General features: G+C 31.0%; 1 protein-coding gene across 1 annotated transcript in view; it reads left to right on the plus strand.

Moving 5' to 3' along the window:
• LOC142319944 (sodium channel protein Nach-like) overlaps positions 1–22,880 on the plus strand; it is a 42,270-nt gene extending 19,390 nt beyond the window's left edge. Inside the window, exons 8-12 of the mRNA XM_075357620.1 lie at positions 688–964; positions 2,049–2,106; positions 13,193–13,273; positions 19,411–19,502; positions 21,608–22,880. Coding sequence (XP_075213735.1) covers positions 688–964; positions 2,049–2,106; positions 13,193–13,273; positions 19,411–19,502; positions 21,608–21,864 — 765 coding nt within the window. The 3' untranslated portion in view covers positions 21,865–22,880. The remainder of the gene's footprint in view (positions 1–687; positions 965–2,048; positions 2,107–13,192; positions 13,274–19,410; positions 19,503–21,607) is intronic.
• The last annotated feature ends 2,211 nt before the right edge of the window (positions 22,881–25,091 follow it).

Below are 25,091 nucleotides of genomic sequence, written 5' to 3' on the forward strand. Positions count from 1 at the left end.
GTTTTTCAGGGGTTTATATTATTCACTTTTTTGAATTTCAAAATGTTTTTGTCATAAGGAGATTCACTAACACTTCTACAATGAAACTGGTTTTTTCTTGTGATTTTGTGTGTAATATATTTGAATGAGAACCATTGTACAAGTGAAAATGGCAACTCCCCTGTTTGAAAAATGAAGGAAGGACTATAAACACTATTTTGTCTTAATTGTTTGATTCTATATTTATTTTACTGACAATAATAATAATGATCTACAATAAGGTAATTTTTTCAGAAGTAATTGTTCTTTTAATACTTGTTATTTTATACATTTAATAAATAATAATGTAATCAAGGGAAGAATATCTGCCTTAAAATTTTTATGTTAAGATGATTCATTATTAATTTTTATAATATTGTCATAGCGCAAGCATGTGTGTGTGTGTGTGTGTGAAATATATCACTTTTACATTGCACAAGATATATCTTATGTGATGAAGAAATTCTCATTTATTTGTTCTCTACAGTTTTGTTGGTCTGCCTTAAATAATTGTTCTGTTGAACTCTGTTCTGTGTAAGTTTTAGCATACAACATTCTTTATTAAAGTGATTGTTTAATAAAATAACTTTAAACATTAGAATAGTAAATTTATTTTGAATAATTAATCAGGCTGATAATTTCTTTATAATTATTTTACATTTTGTGCAGATTTTCATTCACAGTTGGGAAGAGACACCTAATTTAGACATGGATCCACAACTTGTATGGATGCATCAAATATGTAGAGTATTTTTTTCTTCCAAGCACACTTACACAACTGATGATGCCAGACAATTAAGTGCAAAACAGAGACGCTGTATATTTCATGATGAAATAAAACTTCTTACACATCCAAGATATTCTTACAGTGCATGCATGACACAATGTAGAATGGAAACTGCAAGGAAACTTTGTGGTTGTGTCCCAAATTTCTATAAAGAAATAGGTAACTATTAATGTAAAATTTATGATGTAATAATTAGATTTTTAAGATATTAAAAGAATATTTATTACTGAAAAAATCTAGATTGTAGTTTATCTTTACTATAACAAGTTAGCTTATGAATAGAAAGAGTAGATAAAATATAATTATATGAAAGAAGAGGAAGAAATAAATTATATGTTTTCTCATGATCCTTGAGAAACAAATGGGTTTATAAATTTACATTGTTATAGAGCCATGGCATGCATGGAATGTAATGATTTAAAATTTTCCTCTTAAGATATTTTATTTTGTTCAACTCTTGAGTCAAACAATTTTCACTTTCAGTTTGGGAAAAATTGTGTAGATATATTTATTTTATTAAATCCAGCAAGAATCTATTTTCACTTTCAGAGTAGAAACAAAGAGTTTAATAGGTTATTTATTAAACAAATATCTCATTTTTGGAGTACACTAGTCTTTGGATATTAGAAAAATTACCCTTCTTTCAGGTAATAGTTAATGAATTTTTTTATTTTTATTGCATTAATAATTGTGGGGTTAATATCTATTCATAATCATTTGTAGATATAATAAGGTTTTTGTTTGTTGGTTTAGCTCATACAAGGTTAGATTATGGTATACTCTGTTTATTTAAAATTAAACAAAATCTTCACTAATTTGGTAAGAGATTGTATTATATAATTTTGACTAATATTTTCTAGGAACTATTGAAGAAAAAAACTCAGTTTTTTGTATAATTTTTTAGGAATAAATTGCAGAAATGGTTAAATAAAATATCAAAATTTGTATTTGCTGCATTTTATGGAAATTAGTAATCTGATTTTTAATAAAGATAGTAAAACAAATTAAAGTCTAAATTTTGTAATACTGTAATTTTTAAACAGCATTAAAGACTATAAAAATTAAAACATAACTGAACTTGCTGTTTAGACTGTCCATATAACAGTTAATATTTTTTTGTCTGCTGGTTAATTATATTGATCTCAAATATAATTAAATACAACTGATCAAAGAATAAGCAGAAGTAGTTATAATTTATTTAAAACTGAAATTTAAAATCATTTACATCATTATTTCCTTTCAGAAGGTTTTACATTGTGCAATTTGACTGGACTAGGATGCATATCAGTTCATTTAAGTAAGTGCATAGTTTCCTCATTAATATATTTTATTAATTAATTAAAGAGTTTACTACTGGTTTAACTGCTCAAATACAAATAATATGTTTATATTAAGAAACAAAATGAGTATCTATCAATAATACAAAATTTAGGCAGCATTAAAACTAAAAGTGAAAATACATTTAAAGAAAAATTTTACCTGTAATCAGCAGGAAATAATAACTTCATTAAAAAAATAGAATAAGAAAAACAGTAATTTTTGAAATATAAGAATAAACAGTACAAAGATACAAATATAAGAATAAACAATAGTTGTAGTTTAATTTCATTATATATTTGTTTTAGTTTTTCATTTATTAGGAACAGATTAGATCCAAAAATAAAAGATTCCTTCAACAGTATTATCTTTAATAATAAAAAAATCTGTATCTACAATAGTTTGGTTGTCACCTTACAAAATAGTTTATAAAGAAAATCAATATCCCAAAAGTGTTGAAAGATATAAAAAAAGGATTAAGCGTGGAAGAGTTAATTTTTTTTTTGTAAGATCAAAAATAAAACTTCCATTTTAAATGATATGTTAATTATTGTTTCCTTTTTTTTTAACTACAGAAACTAAATTAAAATTAGCTGGGGTAAATAGTTTTGTTGAAATAAATGAATAAAAGGTGCTCATAAATAAAATTACTTAAATCTAGTTGTTCCCAGTCATTATTCAATAATGATGAAATTTCTGCATCATTGTTGATAAGTAAGTTTTCCAGCTATCTAATTCCTTTTTATGACAGAAATGACATCTGTCCTTGAAAAGTAAGACTAAACTCATTGAAAGAGCAGGCATTTATTAATTATTTTCCAAAATAATAACTACAATTTAGGGTATGTAGATCTAACTAAAATAATGATTGAAATTAGAATAAAGAGACAATTAACTCATTATAAATTTATATTTATACCACCCAATAAATCTGTACTCTTGAATCTAATCTTGTACCCAGCACTGATGTAGAACATGATAGATAATAAATTAAAAAAATACTGTTTTATTGTAAAACTATTAGAATTAATTAAAAATATAGTGAAAATGTCTTTGTATTCAGATATTAAATTCTTCGGATCTGGGTGATGATAATGAGGAAGCGTTACTCACCCACAAAGGGAAAAAATTCTGCTACATTACTGCGCAGGACTGATTTCAGTTCTTAAACTTGTTATTTAACATGTTCATGGCGGAGGCCTAAATAGCTTGTGTCGCTTCCCTGCGTTACAGGGCATATATGACCCATACTGTTTTCTTGCTACCTGCCGTTTGTCTCATACATCAATGTTTTTGTAAATCTTCCTGGCCAAAAAATACAGTTTAATCAAGTTAAACAATAAGTACATTCTGTTGGTAGAAGTATGAACTACTTCCAGCAAAAACAGTCTATCCAGCATCTTGTGTTGAATTACAAGGACTGAATTTTATGCGTGCTTTGCATTAAAACATCAAATTTTTACCTCATCTTTATGAAATACAACAAAATAAGTAGTTTTAGTGGTGTATTTGAAACACTTATTATCTAAATACTTATTATTAACCCAAATTGTGGTGTAAAATTAGTTTTTAAGGAAAAAATAAATTAAAAAAATGTAGTCAAAAATTCATTTTTCAATAAGCTATCTTACAGTTTGTTTCATTGTTATAAAACAATACTTTTCTCTAAAACACAAAAGTTAGCCCCTTAAATATTTAAAAAATGTTCAAATAATTAAAATTGTATGTAATGTACTTATATGGGAAAATTGGTTGAGTATTGCTGGAAAAACAACCCAAAATTGAAAAACAAGGTAACTTAATGGCAATAAAACTTAACTTCGTTCACATTGGAATTAAAAAAAATATGATTTGAGTTGTTGAAAAATAACATTAAATAGAATATACTTTTGAGTATAAAGTTCTGTTTATATACGAGGTGTGTAAATATGAAGCTGGAATTTCCCCATAGATGGCCTTAGCTGTCAATGTAGTTACCATCATCAAACCGCATCATTGGCGCCATTTTCTTTCTTTGACAACTGACAAAGATTTTCAACTCACAACAATACAAGTTTCATACAACAGCATAGTTTTAATTAGCGTTGAACATGTCAAGTTTTGTATATACAAATTACGACCTGCATACACCATTCATTTTCTGTTACCATTTAAAGAAAACTGCTGCAGAATCACATCGATTGCTTGTTGAAGCTTGCAGTGAGCATGCTCTTGGTAAATCACAGTGCTTTAAGAAAAAAAAAATTCAAAAGTGGCGATTTTGACGTGAGAAACGAAGAATGTAAGACCACAGAAAAAGTTTGAAGACAGCAAATTGCAAGTATTGTTGGATGAGGATGATGCTCAAATGCAACAACAACTTGCAAATCAATTAAATGTAATACGAGAAGCTGTCTCCATACATTTGAAAGCCATGGGAAGGATCCAGAAGATGGGAAAATGGGTTTCGCATGAACTGAATGAAAGAAAACCGAAAAACCACTTGAGAAATGCTGCTCGCCAGGTACAAAAGAAAGTCATTTCTCCATTGAATTGTGACAGGCGATGAAAAATGGATATATTTTGAAAATCCTAAGCGTAAAAGATCATGGGTAATTACAGGCGAATCATCAACATCGATTTCAAGGCCAAATCACTATGGAAAGAAGACAGACAATGCTCTGTGTTTGGTTGGATCAGAAGAGTGTGATCTATTATGAGCTGCTAAAACCTGGTGAAATCGTTAATACTGAACACTACCGACAACAAAAGATCGATTTGAATCAAGCATTGCATGAAAAACGACCAGAATATCAGAAAAGGCAACACAAAGTGATTTTGCTTCATGATAATGTACCATCACACATATAATAACCGGTCAAGAAAATGATTGAAGCATTCAGTTGGAAAATACTTTGCATGCGGCTTACTTATCAGACTTGGCTCCTTCCGATTACTACTTATTTGCATCAATGGGACATACACTTCCTGAGTAGGTCTTCACTTCTTATGAAAATGGCTCGATTTGCCTTAAATGGCACAATGATTTGTTTGCCTGAAAAGAGCAATAGTTTTTTTTTTTGTAGTATTCATAAATTGTCAAGAGAGATTGGAAAAATGTATAGCTAGCGGTGGACAATATTTTGAATAAAATATTTTTTATCACTTTCATACAATAAATGTGTATTTTCTATACAAAAAGTCCAGTTTCATATTTACACACCTGGTACATGAGACTAACAATTTGGTTAGCCTAGATATTGTTGTAGTGTATGATGATCTCCTTCAGCAGGGATGGCTGCCGGAAGTACAATTAGTGGCATATGACAATGACTTGGCAATAATGGTGGCGGCGAAGGAGCTGAAGAAGGTGGTGGGGATAGCTACAAGGATCATTGAGAAGATCAAGCCATGGCTTCAGATGCAGGAGCTACAACTGTCAGCTAAGAAAACTGAAATTGTAGCAATGACAGGGAGGCGGGCAATACTCCCTTTTGCTGTCCAAGTGGATGGAGAAATGATGGAAGCCCTGATGGAAGCGGCAAAATACTTGGGAGTGTGGCTCCATAGGTTCTTACTTCATGTGCAGCAAGTGGCCATGAAGACGAAAAGGTTGTCCTCAGCATTGCTGAGGCTTTGATCAATGCCAGGGGTCCTAGGACATCCAAGCACAGAATACTGGCATCTGCCGTGGTATCAATGATATTGTATATGACACTGGTATGGTGAGAGGCCTTTGGAGTGGGAAGAAATACCCAGACTGAATGGCATATATAGAAGGCTGGTGATAAGAGTGGGGGTGCAGCTCTACCGAATGGTATCATTGGATGCCTCACTGGTGGTGGCGGATATGCTGCCACTGGATCTGCTGGCCAAAGAGAGAAGAGACAGAGCCACAGATGATAGAGAGGAGGCAAGGGATCACATGCTGTCTGACTGGTAGGAGGTGGTGGTGTGCGAAGGAGGGGCACTGGAACTACACCTTGATCCTGGAGGTGGCTGCCTGGGTCAATAGACTGTATGGGGAGGTGGACTTCTGGATAGCTCAATGATTGTTGGGTCATGGGTTATTTGGGGTCTACCTCTGTAGGATTGGAAAGAGGCGCACAGAACTGTGCCAGTATTGTGATGATGTGGATACAGTGGGCCATACCTTCTTTCTGTGCCCTAGATGGAGACAGGAGATACCATGTGGCAATTTGAACTCGCCAATGGGAGTCATGCGGTTGATACTCTCTTCCGGTGAGGGATAGACTACGTGTGCCCGGTGGTTTAAAAGGATGCTACAGCAGAAACTAATGGAGGGGTCTGTGAGGTGGACAACAGAGATGTTGGTTGTCGATCCAGGAAAGCTATGGGCACCAGCCTTTGGAGGCGAGTGGCGGGGGTGCCTAGGCATTGTCATCGCTGGTGGCTCCCGCAGGACGTGTTCCTGCTGTCTGATACCAGCATAGCTATAGTGTAAATTCTGAGCTGTAAATATTATTAATTGTAAATAGTGACTGAATGTGTTATGTAAATCCTCTATAGGATTGGAAAGAGGAGCATAGAGGTGTGCCAGTACTGCGATGACGTAGATATGATGATGTATGCCTTCTTTGTATGCCCCACATGGAGGCAGTAGATACTGTGTAGTGATTGAACTTGTTGGGGAGAGTCATATGGTTGATGCTATCTCTCTGTGAGAGATGGACTGCATGTGCCTGGTATTTTATAAGGGTGCTACAGCAGAAACTAATGGAAGAGGACAAGGAGTCAGTTGAGGACTGCGATGGGCGTCAGCATTAGGAAGTGGGTGGTGAAGGTGCCTCGGCATTGTTATCACCAATGGCTCCTGTGTTCTGAGGCTGCAGTAGCTATAGTGTAAATTGTAAGCTGTATATATTGTTAATTGTAAATATTGAGTGTAAATAGTGTCTAAATGTGTTATGTAAATATTGGTGTGAATGAGAAGTGTGCCTGTGATGCATTTGGTGCTGATGTTATGCGTTTACATCAATTCCAGCACTACCCTGCATGAGAGAGTTGGTTTTTAGTGGGTCTCACAGCGTAGGTGATGAACCCCACCCACCCAGTATGTGCGGGCTGCTGGGCATTTGGTTCAGGCAGATTTTCCCACTTCCTATGGAAAACAAAAAAAAGAAGATATTTTTAAAATAAAAATTAATACTTACTACTACAACAAAAGAAAAATATAATACTGTCATAAAAAATATAGAATCGTAAAAAATAAATAAATTTTTTCTCTTGATTGCAAATTAATTAAATATATCAAAAATCTGAATTGGTAAAAATTGTATCAAAGTAAATAAAAAAAATTAATATTAGTCAATAGTTATCAAAACAAAAGTAACTAAAATTTAGAATGACATTCTTTAAAATATTGTAGACTTAATGTCGGTTTTCATCACAATCTTCGCAATACATGTTAACGTTCTTTACCTTACAATCTGCCTGTCTGCTTGACATAGTTGCCCACAAAACTTTATAGCAGCCACTGCATTTTCTTCCCTTACTTTTATCATCTTCAGATTTAACATGTGAATTCTTTTTGGAGTTCATTGACGTTGGTTTTTCCCTTGATCTTCTGCAGTAAGTTAATCTATTAAAATTTATTTAAACTTCAAAACAGAAATTTTTCTTTCAGTTTTATTACAATATAGCAGGCATGTGTTAACTAATGCTGTGTCAAAAATAAGTTCCATCACCACTTTATGACACCATTTTATTCTGTTTCTCAGCACAGGTTAATAATTTGACATTTGGTCACTGAAATCCACTCCTTTTATTACTGCATTACAATCAATGACACATTGTGGTTTGGTGAGTATTCCTGATTATCTGTTTGTCCCAGTTATTTTCAATGTCAAATCATGACATTTGACATTCTTTAGTAGTTATTATTAGTATATAAGCACCATTATACCTGGTACTTACTTATCCATTTTATAATTTTAATATTATATATTTCATCCTATCATCTACTTCGCCTTTCTTTAGCTTTTAGAAACAATTTCTTAAGGCAAATTTTTTCAATTTTTGCCTAATGTTCCACAAATTTTTGTGTTTTTAGAAAGTAGATAATATGCAACAACTGGACTTACTGTAATAACTGCCAAGGTGTTGTGTAAAGTCCTTCCTGATCCACATAAATTTTCCATGAGGTATTTAATAACAGAGAGTGGATGGGACTTCCCCACCGTCACGTCACCTTTTGCAACATATATTTTAAAATTATGAACATAACCCTAAATGATGTAGAGGTTATAAATTTTTATGCCAAATTTGTACCTTTTATTTTTTATATATTGTTTAAAGGATAGTCGTACACACCATGGAACCATCGTTCCATCGACTATAATGTTCTCCCCTGGAGTAAGATACAACTGAAAATTATATAATAATTTTTCAAGCAATGGACGAATTTTGTACAATTTATTGTTTGTATTGTTATTGTCAATCAAGACTTTCATCACAAAAATTGATACAGCGCAAGAGAATTAAAATTTAGTTTTGTGACATTAAATCTGCCAGAAATTTGTTGTTGTATACCAATTTTCTAGACCAATATAACTGTAATTCAGGTAGTACATTTATTCCCATAATTATTACTATAGCAAAAATTTTTTTTTATTTCAGTTTTGTCAGTATTAACCCACTTATTTATTCTAGAGTTTGATCGATTATTTTCTCATTGTTTTAGTGCATTAGCATATTTATTAATTTTGTTTACTATGCAAGTCCAGATATCTGGAAAACATCATTTTTGCCTATCTTTTAATCAGCCATCACTTTCCTAGCTAGACTGAATGCCCCAGTTTTCTGTGGGCCTTCTATTGTCCCCCTTGAGGGCCTCCAGTGCCCAGTTATTATGATTACTATCTGTAGTAAATAAATTTGGCAATAATAATAAATAGATCACAATAACCTAAAACATTTTTAGATTACTGTTCTTCACAGTGAGTCACAATTGGTAGGACATAGTGACTTACCAATAATTTATTTCATGTTAATTTTCCTGATATAAAAATAATAAATTAGTCAAAATAAGAATATTGAAAATTATAAGAAAAATTATGAAGTTTTAGTTACTGTTCCTCAGAAAAAAAAACAGCATCAATTATTAGTCATATGAAATGATAATATTTTTTTTTTTTTGTCTTCAGTCATTTGACTGGTTTGATGCAGCTCTCCAAGATTCCCTATCTAGTGCTAGTCGTTTCATTTCAGTATACCCTCTACATCCTACATCCCTAACAATTTGTTTTACATATTCCAAACGTGGCCTGCCTACACAACTTTTCCCTTCTACCTGTCCTTCCAATATTAAAGCGACTATTCCAGGATGCCTTAGTATGTGGCCTATAAGTCTGTCTCTTCTTTTAACTATATTTTTCAAAATGCTTCTTTCTTCATCTATTTGCCGCAATACCTCTTCATTTGTCACTTTATCCACCCATCTGATTTTTAACATTCTCCTATAGCACCACATTTCAAAAGCTTCTAACCTTTTCTTCTCAGATACTCCGATTGTCCAAGTTTCACTTCCATATCATTCATACACTTCAAACATCCACTTCCATCCACTCAAACATCCACATACACTTCCATATCACTCCAAACATACACTTTCAAAAATCTTTTCCTGACATTTAAATTAATTTTTGATGTAAACAAATTATATTTCTTACTGAAGGCTCGTTTAGCTTGTGCTATTCGGCATTTTATATCGCTCCTGCTTCGTCCATCTTTAGTAATTCTATTCCCAAATAACAAAATTCTTCTACCTCCATAATCTTTTCTCTTCCTATTTTCACATTCAGTGGTCCATCTTTGTTATTTCTACTACATTTCATTACTTTTGTTTTGTTCTTGTTTATTTTCATGTGATAGTTCTTGCGTAGGCATCATCTATGCCGCTCATTGTTTCTTCTAAATCCTTTTTAGTCTCGGCTAGAATTACTATATCATCAGCAAATTGTAGCATCTTTATCTTTTCATCTTGTACTGTTACTCCGAATCTAAATTGTTCTTTAACATCATTAACTGCTAGTTCCATGTAAAGATTAAAAAGTAACGGCGACAGGGAACACCCTTGTCGGACTCCCTTTCTTATTACGGCTACTTTCTTATGTTCTTCAATTGTTACTGTTGCTGTTTGGTTCCTGTACATGTTAGCAATTGTTCTTCTATCTCTGTATTTGAACCCTAATTTTTTTTAAAATGCTGAACATTTTATTCCAGTCTACGTTATCGAATGCCTTTTCTAGGTCTATAAACGCCAAGTATGTTGGTTTGTTTTTCTTTAATCTTTCTTCTACTATTAATCTGAGGCCTAAAATTGCTTCCCTTGTCCCTATACTTTTCCTGAAACTAAATTGGTCTTCTCCTAACACTTCCTCCACTCTCCTCTCAATTCTTCTGTATAGAATTCTAGTTAAGATTTTTGATGCATGACTAGTTAAACTAATTGTTCTGTATTCTTCACATTTATCTGCCCCTGCTTTCTTTAGTATCATGACTATAACACTTTTTTGAAGTCTGACGGAAATTCCCCTTTTTCATAAATATTACACACCAGTTTGTATAATCTATCAATCGCTTCCTCACCTGCACTGCGCAGTAATTCTACAGGTATTCCGTCTATTCCAGGAGCCTTTCTGCCATTTAAATCTTTTAATGCTCTCTTAAATTCAGGTCTCAGTATTGTTTCTCCCATTTCATCCTCCTCAACTTCCTCTTCATCCTCTATAACACCATTTTCTAATTCATTTCCTCCGTATAACTCTTCAATATATTCCACCCATCTATCGACCTTACCTTTCATATTATATATTGGTGTACCATCTTTGTTTAACACATTATTAGATTTTAATTTATGTACCCCAAAATTTTCCTTAACTTTCCTGTATGCTCCGTCTATTTTACCAATGTTCATTTTTCTTTCCACTTCTAAACACTTTTCTTTAATCCACTCTTCTTTCGCCAGTTTGCACTTCCTGTTTATAGCATTTCTTAATTGCCGATAGTTCCTTTTACTTTCTTCATCACTAGCATTCTTATATTTTCTACGTTCATCCATCAGCTGCAATATATCGTCTGAAACCCAAGGTTTTCTACCAGTTCTCTTTATTCCGCCTAAGTTTGCTTCTGCTGATTTAAGAATTTCCTTTTTAACATTCTCCCATTCTTCTTCTACATTTTCTACCTTATCTTTTTTACTCAGACCTCTTGCGATGTCCTCCTAAAAAATCTTCTTTACACCTCCTCTTCCTCAAGCTTCTCTAAATTCCACCGATTCATCTGACACCTTTTCTTCAGGTTTTTAAACCTCAATCTACATTTCATTATCACCAAATTATGGTCGCTATCAATGTCTGCTCCAGGGTAAGTTTTGCAGTCAACGAGTTGATTTCTAAATCTTTGCTTAACCATGATATAATCTATCTGATACCTTGCAGTATCGCCTGGCTTTTTCCAAGTGTATATTCTTCTATTATGATTTTTAAATTGGGTGTTGGCAATTACTAAATTATACTTTGTGCAAAACTCTATAAGTCGGTCCCCTCTTTCATTCCTTTTGCCCAGCCCGTATTCACCCACTATATTTCCTTCCTTGCCTTTTCCAATGCTTGCATTCCAATCTCCAACTATTATTAAATTTTCATCTCCTTTTACGTGTTGAATTGCTTCATCAATCTCTTCGTATACACACTCTACCTCATCATCATAATGGGCCCTTGTAGGCATATAGACGTTAACAATCGTTGTCTGTTTAGGTTTTGATTTTATCCTTATTACAATGACTCTATCGCTATGCGTCTTGAAATACTCCACTCTCCTCCCTATCTTCTTGTTCATCACGAAACCTACTCCTGCCTGCCCATAATTTGACGCTGAGTTAATTACTCTAAAGTCCCCTGCCCAAAAGCCACCTTCCTCTTCCCACCGAACCTCACGAACTCCATTATAATATGTAATGGACATAATTATATTTGACTAATTAACATATGGATGTAAGATGTAGGGGTACACCAAAATGAAACAACTGGCACTAGGTAGGGAATCTTTGAGAGCTGCATCAAACCAGTCAAATGACTGAAGACAAAAAAAATTAATATTAGTATAAGAATAATTACTAAACCTATGAATAATTTACAAAATATTGTATACTGAAAAAACTAAGAACAAAAAAATAACAATAATAATTTTATTGGAAATAAGTCAAAAAAGAGAATCCGTACTCCACATAGTGTTATTACTTCACTGCATTGTAGGACAGATATGGTTTGTAAGAATAATCGATATCAAACACTCAATGCACCGCAGAGCAACATTATTTCTTTCTCAGTCACATCTTAGATGACTGCAGAACAGGACATATATATACCCCGTACAGCAGTGAATGTGTTAATTCACATATATACTCAAGCGACAGATTTAAAGTTAATAAAACGCACTACCCACTTTAGCACAGACTGATTGAAATAATCATAATATAGTTTCTAATCTTGTGATTTTATCATGGTGTTGAGGATGTCTGAATTAAATGGTAGCTGGTTGTTAAGGATATTGCTTTGCTGTATATTTCACACATTTCTAAATATCCATTTTTGCGTAAAATATTTTGGTTAGTGTCTCCATCTAGGTAGGCTTTGTTTTTATTAGACATATTCCATAGTTTGATTACATGTGCTTTTTAAAGATGATGGAATGATCTACCCAATTGTCTAATATAAAAACATGCATATCTGTAGACCATAAAAATTTCAAAAAAGTAAAAAGTAAACCATAAGCATAGTTATTATTTAATAGAACTTTATTTTTATTATGACATATTTAAGTAATTAATAATTAAAATAGCAAATTGTTATTTAATTTACTCTTTAATTGTCAGTTCTGCATAACTGTTTTGCCTCTGATCTCTTAGTAATCAGTCTACTCACCAACAATGTTGTAAATTGAAATAAATCAGATTAAGAATTTTTATTTTATTATTTATATTGAAGATTTCTTAACTTGTAAGTTATTTAACTAAATTAGTTAGTTTACTTTCAATTTGAACAAATGAATTGTTGACCTTACAGAAAGTCTTGGTAGGGGCTTAAATTGCCCTTGTGAACTGGGATGTGAAAACACTGTATATGAAGTTGAAAAGTTAGTTGATTCAGTGTAAGTATTTAACGTATTACTTTAATATTCTTTTTAGATTTTATAATCTTTCATGTGATTAATTCTCTTGAGGTTTCCATACTTGCTAAACTAAATATTCTACATATGCATACCTTTTTGAATAAAAAAAATATTTAAAACAGTTATTATTAAGAAACATATTTAAAAAAAATCACTTTCTGAAAAGTAGATTTGCACTTTCAGAAAAGTTTTTGAAATATTGTGTATCACTTTGATAAAGGATCTATTTTGTATAGAGTGTACAGGAATGAATTAAATTAAACATGTAATGAGATTTAAACTTATTTTTATTTTCATATTTATATGGCTGTTGAAAGTCCAAAACTATGCCAATCATTTTTCATTTATAGTTTATATCGTTATTATAGGTAATACAAGGTAATAAAACCAAACCCATAATGAAACCGCTACTCTACACTATTTATGAAAGACTCTCACACAACTAGTGGAGATAACTTACTACTGATTGTTGCTGCCATTTGTCAGGTGGTTATGTTAGGCTTACCTTTTTTTTTTTTGGGTTTAACCCAGGACATATTTTTGAAATTACTTAAAAGTCTTAACAGTTTACTGAAACATTAAACCGTATTTATTCAGTTGTATTTTTCACTAGACATGACGTTTTTATTACATCATAAAATTCACAACAAGAAAGTTCTGAATAAATTTTAAGATTTAGTAGATGTTTAACAGTAGATACTGAAAGTCTACCTCTTTCTGCAGACCAAATTTTCCCCATAATTGAAAAAACTCTCTCAACTGGAGCAGATGTCCCAAGCAAAGACATCGCAAACTCAACCATTTTAGAAATATTGCAACATGAAAATTGCAATGAAATATCAGACTTTTGAAACAGCTTAATTATTGCTTTCCACTTCTCTTCAATACTATCTGGTACTTTTTCAGAATTGAACCACAACCTACCCTTTGGTTTTGAATTACCTGGTTCAACAATGTATGTTGATCAATATTTATGGAATCTTTTATAATTTCATAAACAACTTGTGCACCCTCTTCTAAATCAGACCAGGCAATTTCAGTTTGTAATTTTATCCACTGAAATTTACTAACTTTATCAAAACTGGTTCTCCACAACTCTAAGTACTGGATACTAGAATTATAAAAATTGTCTACGCTTGAGAAGAATGTTTCTTCCTGAACATCATTATCTTCTTTTAGAAAACTAGCAATTCTTTCGCAGAAGATGGTATAAATTTGTGGGTTTTTCTTTCCTGAAGTTGACAAATTAATTCAGAATATGTCTGAACTACTTCTGTTGCTGTGATAGAATTAGCTTCCAATTTTAGAACTACATTATAAAATACTGTAGAGTACCATATAAAAATTTCAAAAACAGTTTACTTTCTAGATTTTCAAAAAAAAATTAAATAATAATTTTGGGCATTTGTCACAAGAAAAGAAGTATGATTTTAGGTCATCAAAAATGAAAAGAATTCTTTGTATTGCAGGTAACAAACTAAGGAGCCTTGTGCTGCTATGAGGTAATACTTATTTGTAATCTGTTTCCACAAATTCACAGAACTTTAAGTTTTGTTACTCTTACTATATATATGTGAAAATATATATTAATTTTTATAACCATAACTTCTACGTCCACGGGTAGAGAATCACATACTGTTTGTACTGAATTGTGTACAATGTGGGCTGAACAATCAATTCCTAAAATAGGTCATCTAAATCACTTTAAACTTTTCTGAAAACATTTTCATTTCCCTTTCTCTTCACATCAAAATTACTGTTAGTGTTATCAGCAGTAAAACAAACCAACTTTTCTTCAAGTTTGTATTTTTTCACACAGTGCAAAAGATACTAAGTCAAAATTTGAGCAGTTTCACCTGATAGTTCATCGAAATTTAAAAGTTTAACTTGGATTCCCTCCTCCATACTGAAATATCTTACACCAATTGGAACAAGTTTTACTTCACTTCTGTTTGAGCTATCCATTGTTACTGTTACATAATTAATGTTTTTCAAAGAACCAACACATCAAATATAAATGGCAAACTTTTTAACTATATAACTTTTTAACCAGTTTACATGTGCAATCTGATGTTTTGAAACTGAATTCGTGTCTAGCAGTGTAGTATGAAAATTTTATCTTCTTTAGCAGCACACTACAGTTCACTGTTATTGTTATTTCCATCTTTGGCTTTAAAAAGTCTCTTATATTTGCTGAATCAGTAGCATTAATAGAACTTCTATGTTTGGCTGATTTCACGTGGTTTTCAATATCACCCTTTCGTTTACGTGAAAGAGAAAATTCTCCAGTACATAGTGTGTAATAAACATGTTCATTGTTACTGTCATTACAGAATTTCAAAAATTTGTATTCCTGTTGCAGGTTAACATTAAACACACATTTTCCTTTGCCCATTGCTAAACGATGAGACAAAAAACAAATAGAGATAAAATGATTAAAAACATGTAGACGAGTTACTTCATATATGAAAACAACATAAACACATTGCCCCTGTTGTGTTGCCCCAGTTCTCTGCTGACAGCTTTTTCATTTGTGAAAGCTGCATGAATATGATTTAGTAAAACGTTTGATATGTGACGACATGTTGCTGCATCTTGTTAGAAGAAGTTTTATTCTTTTTCATTATCAGTTAATTGTGCACAGAATTCTTTGAAAATTGTGAGGTAAACTTTTGTATTGACAGTCCGGTCAAAAAATATTGGTCCCACTGTACGATTATGGGAAACTGCACACCAGTCTTCTCATTGTGAGGTAGACGTTTGAATGTCTTTTGAGGATTCCTCGCCATCCAATTACCTGGTGTTCTGTGAATTAATATGGCTGGATAAATGAAACTATGCCTCATCGGACATGAAATCTGACATCAAGTCTATCTGTTCACCAACAATGTTTTCAAGAAGCCAGTTGCAATAATCAAGTCGTTTCGGTTTGTCTATTTCCTCCAGTTGTAATGCAGTATGGTTTCAATTTTAATTCATGAAAAATTTTACAACAAGATGTGTATTTAACACCAGATTTATGGGATACCGTGTGTAGTGATTTTTTTGGACTGGCAGTAATTCTTTCAATAATGGCAATGATCAGTGGAGTTGCCACTTTTATTTAAAGGTTGCATGCAATTTTTTGACTCCAAGGATGAAAAGATTTGAAATGTTTTTTATACTTCCGTAAATATTATAATTTTTATTAGAATCTTTATAACGGATATCTAAGCTTTTATTATTTTTAATACTATCAATTACATTAATAAAAATATTTTTTAATTTTTTTTTTTTATTATCTGTTATCAATTTTAAATAAACTATTTTCTACATCAATAATCATGTGTTTGATAATTTTATTTTTATTTAGGGTTGGTAGGTTAAATTTAAACACGTGTTTAATAACATTAATTCTTCATTATTGAAATCAATAATGTTTATTATATCATCATCAAATGTGTGTTCATGATTCGTTATATTCCTTGATATTAGTATGTTGTATCTGATTATTAATTAAATTATTCATTTTATTTTTCTATTTAATATATTAATATTCATCAATCTGTTAATTTTAAAATCTATTATTTTAGTAAGTTGGCAAAAAATTAAATATTTTAGAAGACTATTAGAAGACTCAAATTTGGTTTTTTTTATATTTTAATTTCGTTCAAATATACAATGATTGTTCATTTTTAAAAATCGTATATAACTAACATTGGGGGAAAATTTAAACGATTAACCAATTTTTTTTTAAATTTCACACCTTTATACCTTTATATGTATTCGACTGCTTGAAGCAAAAATAATATTTTAAAAATAGGCATGGTAGAATAGAATTTGAGTCTTCAACGAATATCCCTGACCAAACTGCTACCTACTGTTTAATAATAACCGATTGTATGACGCAACATACTCCGCAAAACATAGATATATTAAATGAATATTTCATTCTTTTTTTAGTTAGTTGAATTTATTGCTCGAGATGAAAACATCATCTAGACTTTCAGTGGTATAAGATTTCCACAAAGGAATTCCTTAAATACAAATACTGCATCTTCGGATGGAAGTTATTAATAACTGCCTTACGGTCTGCTAGATATTTCGTTTTCACAGAGTGTAATGAAAAACAATAACGAAGGGGATGCACTGAAATGGGATGTCAGATTTAAGAGTTATTCCTTTTAAGAGATTTTGAATAAACTGCGCGATAAAGTTTACATTAAAAGCACAGAAACTAAAAGTATTTTAAATTGTTACATCAATGAAAGAAGAGTGCATGTAATTGACTAGGATGAATTTGATTGTCCATATCGGAAAACATTAATCATTTGATAAATTTCGATAAAACATGTCCTTTCGATCATAAAAAGTTACGTGCTTAAAAATATGTTTCTATTAAATATGAGGTGGGTAGAAAATAGTAAAGTGTATGATGTAAATGGCTAAAGTATGATGTAATGTAAAGCGTAGAAAATGTATCGCATTGGGATTCAGGCTTTTTGGAGCTGTTGTACTTAAGTACGTTCTGAAAAGATTTCACTTGTCAGGTATGAAAACTACAGAGGAAATTTTGGATTCACCACCATCATGTCTTACACAAGATGAAGAAATGATAAAGGAGAGAAGATGCCATGAGCATTACCAATGGAAGAAAAAATGAAGAAGAAAATGATTTCAGCAGCTGGAATAGACTAAATCCAAAAACTAGACATTGTAAACTTTCTACGTTATTGAAAAAAACAATATTGTTTAACAATATGTTCTTTAACTAACAAAATTTATTTTATTTTTAAACTGTTTTTTCTTTTTTAAATACCTTATACTCGTCAACTAAAAGGTATAAGTGTGACATCAATTTAATAATGAATTAGATCCTCATATGAAGATAATGTGAATGGTATTTTTCTTATTATTTACTACAGCCATGGTGTAGAGTTCCTTGGTGGATCAATATCTGTCCAAATTTGGCTAGCTTTACTATAAAAATAATACTGAAATAGATTCAAGTACTTTGAGTATGGTGATAAAATACTTTTAAGAATATTATCAGCTGCCAATTGACTGTGAATTGAATGAAGAAACCTTTCAGTTAATGCAAAAACCTAGATGCAAGTCGGTTATTCTACATCATTTTATAAACTAGGACAGTATTTTTGGAATAAATGCAACATATCGTGGCATTTCCATTGGTGAGTAATAATATATTCAAAAAATAACAACAAAAGCTTTTGATGTGCGAGGCAAACATTCTGGCTTATCATTTTATCATGGAATTAACAAACTTGATATTGTTATATCATTTAAAAAATTTACACATACTTGATGTGTAAATATATGTTTTGATGGAAAAGGAAATTTTGTTGCAAACACATACTTTCCTACCAGAATCAATTCTTTGATTGAGATACATGTTGACAATTCTAAAGACTGGAGTTGTAATACTGAAGGAATTATTAATCCGAATGCATAAGTAATAGAATTTTAGAAGGCAGAAAAAGAAAAGTGGTGAAGAAACACCAAGGGAAAGAATAGCCCCAAGTGAATTGTTTTTTTCATTAACAATTTGCAATACTTTTGCTGTTTACAGGCTAAGTGATGTAATGTTTAATTTTCACTGATCCCATTATAAAAAATTTAGAAAAATCATCCTTTTTCCATTCCAGCTCATTTTTTTCCCCATCCAGATTTCAGTAGTCTAGCTAACTACTGTAATTTATCTGAGTAACAGCATGTCATTTCTATATTAACCATGTTTTAACAAACTGTATTTCTCACATTTATTTTCTTAATGAGAAAAACGTTATATTTCAGTAAGTTTGCAAATATTACTTATAAATACTAAAAAATAATGTTATGTATAATCTACATACAAATAATCTAATAATCAGAAAACTTAACTTCCATCAAAATTAAAAAAAAAATACACTGAATTGTGTCCGCCTGTATTAGCTTTTGATTCAGATTACACATAATTAAAACTATAAATAATGTACCTCTTGATAAATTTTAACTTAGTAAATTGTACAATTGAATTAGTAAATTGCATGACTTAGTAAATATTAAAAATGTTTTTGTAGTTTTTTATTTACTAAAATTGTATTCTATTATAATATACTATTGTACATGTTTTTTAGTGAAGCAGATGAACCACTACATGTTGGATTTGGATCTTGGCCAATGGTTCGATATAAGCGAGAAGTTCTATTTGGCTGGGTTGATTTGTTAGGTAAGTTTCATTAAATTGGTAATTTTTAACTGCAATATAGTGAAGCTATTAGTAACATTTTAGACACTGTATCAAAATGTGTAGACATAAATAAAAAATAGGGTATCCAGGTGGTTTAGCTTTATCTTCCTGTCCTGAAGAAGAGCACTAATATATTTCATTAACGCTACATAAAACAGTTTGTACTTCAGCTCATTAGAGAATTCACTTAATGTTGGGAGGAGGCATAGGTTAAAAATAAATTAAATTTCTCCTGGTAATTTACATATTAGTATTAATATAAGAAATAATTCATTTTTTGATGATGTATAAATGGTTTATGGACATTTGTAAATTGTTTGTTATGCATTTAGTGCAAATTGTTAACTGACTTCCCTTTGTTATTTACCAGCTATTTTTTTAATTAAAGGACACAACCTTAGGTAACTTTACAGATTGCCCATGAGAGTTTTTTATTAGCATTGTGCCAGAACTGATGCTCCTTACACAACCTTATAAATTTTTATTCATAGGAGTTTACCTGATAAATAAAAATTTTTAATGCCAAAGATTCTAATATTTTTGAGAAATTATACAATTATTTTTTTCTCAGAGGTTTTCAAATATTTCAAGTAATATAGAAAACAAAAAAAGTATTGTAATTGTTTTTATTTTTTTTATATATATAAAATTGTTTGTTCATGGTTCAAAATTTTATTTCTTGTTCAAAAAAACTTAATTTTTCAGACTTCTGTAATTTCAAACTACTAATATCGTCATCATTAGTTATTTATTTTGAAGGAAATTTTTGCTTTATTAAAACACATTTCATCAATGTATTAAAGGCTGACTGATAGTAATGCTAAGTGATGCCTTAGAGATCTAACCTCAAAATGCAAATGAGAGCCAAAGAATGAACTTGTTAGTGAAAAAAATGAAAGTAAACCTCAATTATAGCTTCTCATAAATTTCTGTGTACGTTCCATTACACTGCAGAAATTTGATTTTTAGATCTACAGTAGCTAGTTATAATTTTTTCTCTAGTATCCATTATTTAAGATCTGATAGATTAGTTCATGTTTTACATTTTTTAAATTTTATAAGTCAGATTAATCATAAAAGTAAATAAATTATTTTGTTGCAATACTTAAATTTTCTGTCTAAGAAGATATTTCTGTTCCTACAAATTACAAAACTAAATTTTATTTGACTTTTTCTTTTAAGGTTTAGAACTGTTGCATAGTTTTTATTCTAAGCACTCTTTTAGAACTGTTACAAAGATGTAGTTTTTCTTCTAAAGCACTGTTTTTTTTTTATCCCAAGCTCTATTTTAGGGATAGAAGTGAACATTTTCATAGTTTTGTATATCATAGCTTAAGTTCTAATCTCGCTACTATATAGACATTTTTTTCATTTGTTCCCGATAACTGCGATATCTACTGAACCAATCATTACAAAATTTTAACTGCTGCTTTCTTATGATCCCATGAATATTCAAACCTCACCAATTTTACTACTATAAAATCATAAATAAATAACCTAGAACTTCTTTTAGTAAATTTAATATCATTGTTTATGTCAGTCATTTTCTATGACAATACTGATTTTTCAGACAGTTATTATGACTTATTAAATTTAATTTCACTGTCTATAAAAGATTGATTTGTATTAATTTCAAAATATATGTAAAAACAAATTAGTTTGGTAATAAAATTAAAAGGAGTGACAACCATTTTACATATTTAATAACTGAAAAGTTATTATTCATCCAAATTATCCAGTAAGTTGTGAAAACTCAGAGAGCAACAGCCCATACACAATTACTAAAAAAATTGTTTCTAGTTTTTTAAGTTCTATATGCATATAGCAGGAACAAAGTCGTGATGGAGGTTGCTAGTAAAGTAATATAATTAATTAGGTGAAGAGAACTGTTACTGATATAAAGTATTTAGTATCTGAAAAACGGTAGGTTGGCCCTTAAATGATTGATAAAATTAATCTATCTTTCATCTGCTTATTTGGATGGTGGTTTGTCTATGATATTTACAAAAATGTTGATATATTCAACTGATGATTAAAAAAATTAATGCTTATATTTTCAAAATTAATTTTTTATTTATTTTTAGTCTCATTTGGAGGAATTGCTGGATTATTTCTTGGATTCAGTTTATTAACTGCAGTGGAGATAATATATTATTTTACTATGAGAGCATTATGTATGGTCCATCATAATTCTGATGAACTAATGCAGATATATAATGAAGGAAATAGTGATACTAGACAACCAGAATTTAATCAACAAAAACCAAAGATTAAGAAGAAAAAATTGTCGGCAATAAATAAAAAGAATGATGAGATATATACAATACCTTTTTTAAATTAATACATATACATAAACATAAAAGGTAAATTCATTGCACCAATAACCTTATAATACTAAACTAAATGAATATTATATTAGGTATAAAAATATTGAAGTGATTTAGGTAATTCAATCATCGGTCATAAATGAAAACTTTACAATACCAAGCTCTACAAAATTTCTTTTTCTCGTACCATCTAATTGCTTTGAAGTATATAAAATAATACTATCAATGGCTGATAAAACATCCTATTGGGTGTGACAGTATAAATAATAAAATTCTAAAAAAAAATTGGATGTGTGATTTTGGATAAATTAGTCTTTTTTAATTAATTTATAATTTGAAAGGGATATTTTTCCCATTGTTTTAAAGCTATCAGTTGTACTGATTCCAAAAAGGATGACTGTGAATTAATTTCTAACTATAGACCAACTCTTCTATCACAAAAAAAAGTACTCAAAAAAATAGTAAAATAAGACATGAATTTTCTTAAATCAAATAGAATTATTGGTTAAAATCAATGACATAGCTTGGAAAAGGCAATCACTAGACTAAGTTATTAACAAAAATGAGAAAGTAAAGGCCGTTTCTTAGATATGCAAAAGGCTTTTGATATGGTGGAGTATTCAATTTTATTATAAAAAATGGAAAAAGTGGTATAGAGGGTTTGTTAATAAATGGTTCTTAATGTATTTGTGAAATAGAATTTAATCAGAGTTGGTAATGAACAAAGCAGACCACGTAAATTTTCTCATGTAGTTCCACAGAATCTGTACTTGATCCTGTCCTATTTCTAGTATATGTGAACAATTTAAAAGTTGTCTTTGCAGATGATATGCCTATACACTATTGATCAATTAGAATACAGCAATTAAATATTAATATTGTCAGTGATCTCAGACGCATAAGGACTTTACTAATGTTGAATGGTACTTTAAATGTTCAAAAAACAAATTTTGTAGAATATAATTTAAAATCTAGAGATAATGTAAGTAATAGTTTAAAATATCATAAAGAAAATTGTTTGGGTGTAAACTTGTGTAACTGTTTCTGTCATTAACATTGATGGTGTTAAATATCATGTAATGACCTTAGACAGCTAACTGACATGTAAAAGTCATGTTCATATGTTTGAAATCTTATTGGTTTTTGTATAAGATAGGTTTTTTATTAAAAAATAAATCTGTTCCAGTTGTGTAAAGAAGTCCATAATCAATAATGCAATAAAAAGTTGGGGAGGTACACATATAAATTGGTTATTGAGCCATTAATTATAATCCAAAAACATATTGTGAGGTTGATTGCTAATGAGCCTAAGTTGAATTCATAGTTAACTAGTTTTAGGAAATTAATATTACCTATAAGGCATTGTGCATCCTTAAATTAACTTTTGTTTAAGAAGGACATATTGAAGGAGATAAAGGTAAAATTATTGTTCTATTTCCAAAACGTGAATATTTCAAAAGATCATATGATAGCTCCTAAGATTTATAATTTATTATCTGATGATATCAGGGAAGCTGGAATTTATTCTACAAGATCCCTTTTGAATAAAATATTTGAGATGGATGATCCAGAATGTTTCTTCCTGTCGATTGACCAATTGCCATGCTAATGAGGTTGATTGGTTGGTGACTTTATTACAGGATTAATTGAGTTTTTTTTAATGAATATATATTAATTGCTCTGGCCTTTAATGTTGTTCAATATGTGGTATACAACTGATGTGATGAAATTATTATGATAAAATGTTTGTCTTCTGTATTTGAATAGTTAATTGTTCAAATTTGATTATAGTAATAAGGGTCAATAAGTCAATTGAGTGGAATTCCATGTTTCTTTAATGGTAAATGCATTACACAATAAGTTTATGGTGAATAGACTTATTGAGTTTATTCACCTCTTTTAAATTAGAATTAAACTGATGTTTTATTTTTGCTCTATTATAGATTACCAGCAATATAATTAATAAATATTATATTGCTGGGTAATCTCTGAAACAGGCTTGCCTCTACACGTACCTAATTTCCGCTAACTTTGAGTCTAAACTGTATTATTAAGAAATCTAAATTTATACTGATTGTAAAACAGAATAATTAGTTTGTAATATTTGATTTAATTGAAAATAAAATTATTATTATAATAAAAGATACTTACACAGAAACATTACAGTACTTTTTGTTTACAAATGAAGGATTTTTGTGTAATCTGTTAATTACTATGAGGGTAAAACAAATATAAATGGGATTTTTGTTCCTGAGCATCTACGATTGGTAGACTGGGCCTGCGCTTCTGGTATGCTTGGAAGGGGTTATTAGGAGTGGGGAAAGCTGGCCATTCCACATTCCCAACCAATTCATCAGTAACACTCATGATGTTGGAACAATGGGTGCACCTCTCCACTGCACAACGCATAATTATAAAATTTCTTGCTCATGAAGTTGTTCAAGCAACGGAAATTGCACAGTTGGGGAACCAAACATTGTCAAGGACCCGTGTGTTTGCTTCGCATAAAGAGTTCAAGGAAGTAGAAAAACAAGTGGAAAATCAGAAAACATGATTATCGTCCTCTGACCAGCATTACAAACGAAAACATTCGCACGGTTTGAGATATTCTTGAAGACGATAGGTGAGAGTATCCAAAATTGCAGAAAAGGAGGGAATAAGTTCTGGGAGCTGTCAAACGATCATCACAAATGACGTACAGTTCTGCAAAGTGTGTGCCAGATGAGTACCTCGCCTTTTGACTGCAGATTAGAAGTTGAGACATTTGGAGGTCTGTCAGAGGCTTACAGCAAGGTTTGCGAAAGAAGGTGATGCATTACTGAGTCGGATCATCACCTGCAACGATACGTGGATCCACCACTAGACTCCCCAGTCAAAACAAGCCAGTACAAAGTGGTGGAGAAAAGAAGGGGAGGCAGCCCCAGTGAAAGCCAAGACTCCTGTCAGCTGACCGTTTCTTTGACTGTTGAGGCATTTTGCTCATTGAGTTTTTGCGTGAGTGATGTACAATCAATGCTGCTTATTACTGCGAACTGTTGGAATGAGATGAGGGCTGCATATGCTGCAAAAGACAAGACCAACCGATACGAGAGGCCTTCACGATGCCAGGCCCCATACTGCAGTTCTAACGGTCTCAAAACTAGAAGAAATGCACTGGACTCAACTTGATTGATCATCATCCCTACAGCTTGGACCTATCGCCCTGCGATTTTCATGTGTTTGGGCCACTTAAAGAAGCTCT

The sequence above is a fragment of the Lycorma delicatula genome, chromosome 2, assembly GCF_047948215.1.
Source record: "Lycorma delicatula isolate Av1 chromosome 2, ASM4794821v1, whole genome shotgun sequence".
Lineage (NCBI taxonomy): Eukaryota > Metazoa > Arthropoda > Insecta > Hemiptera > Fulgoridae > Lycorma > Lycorma delicatula.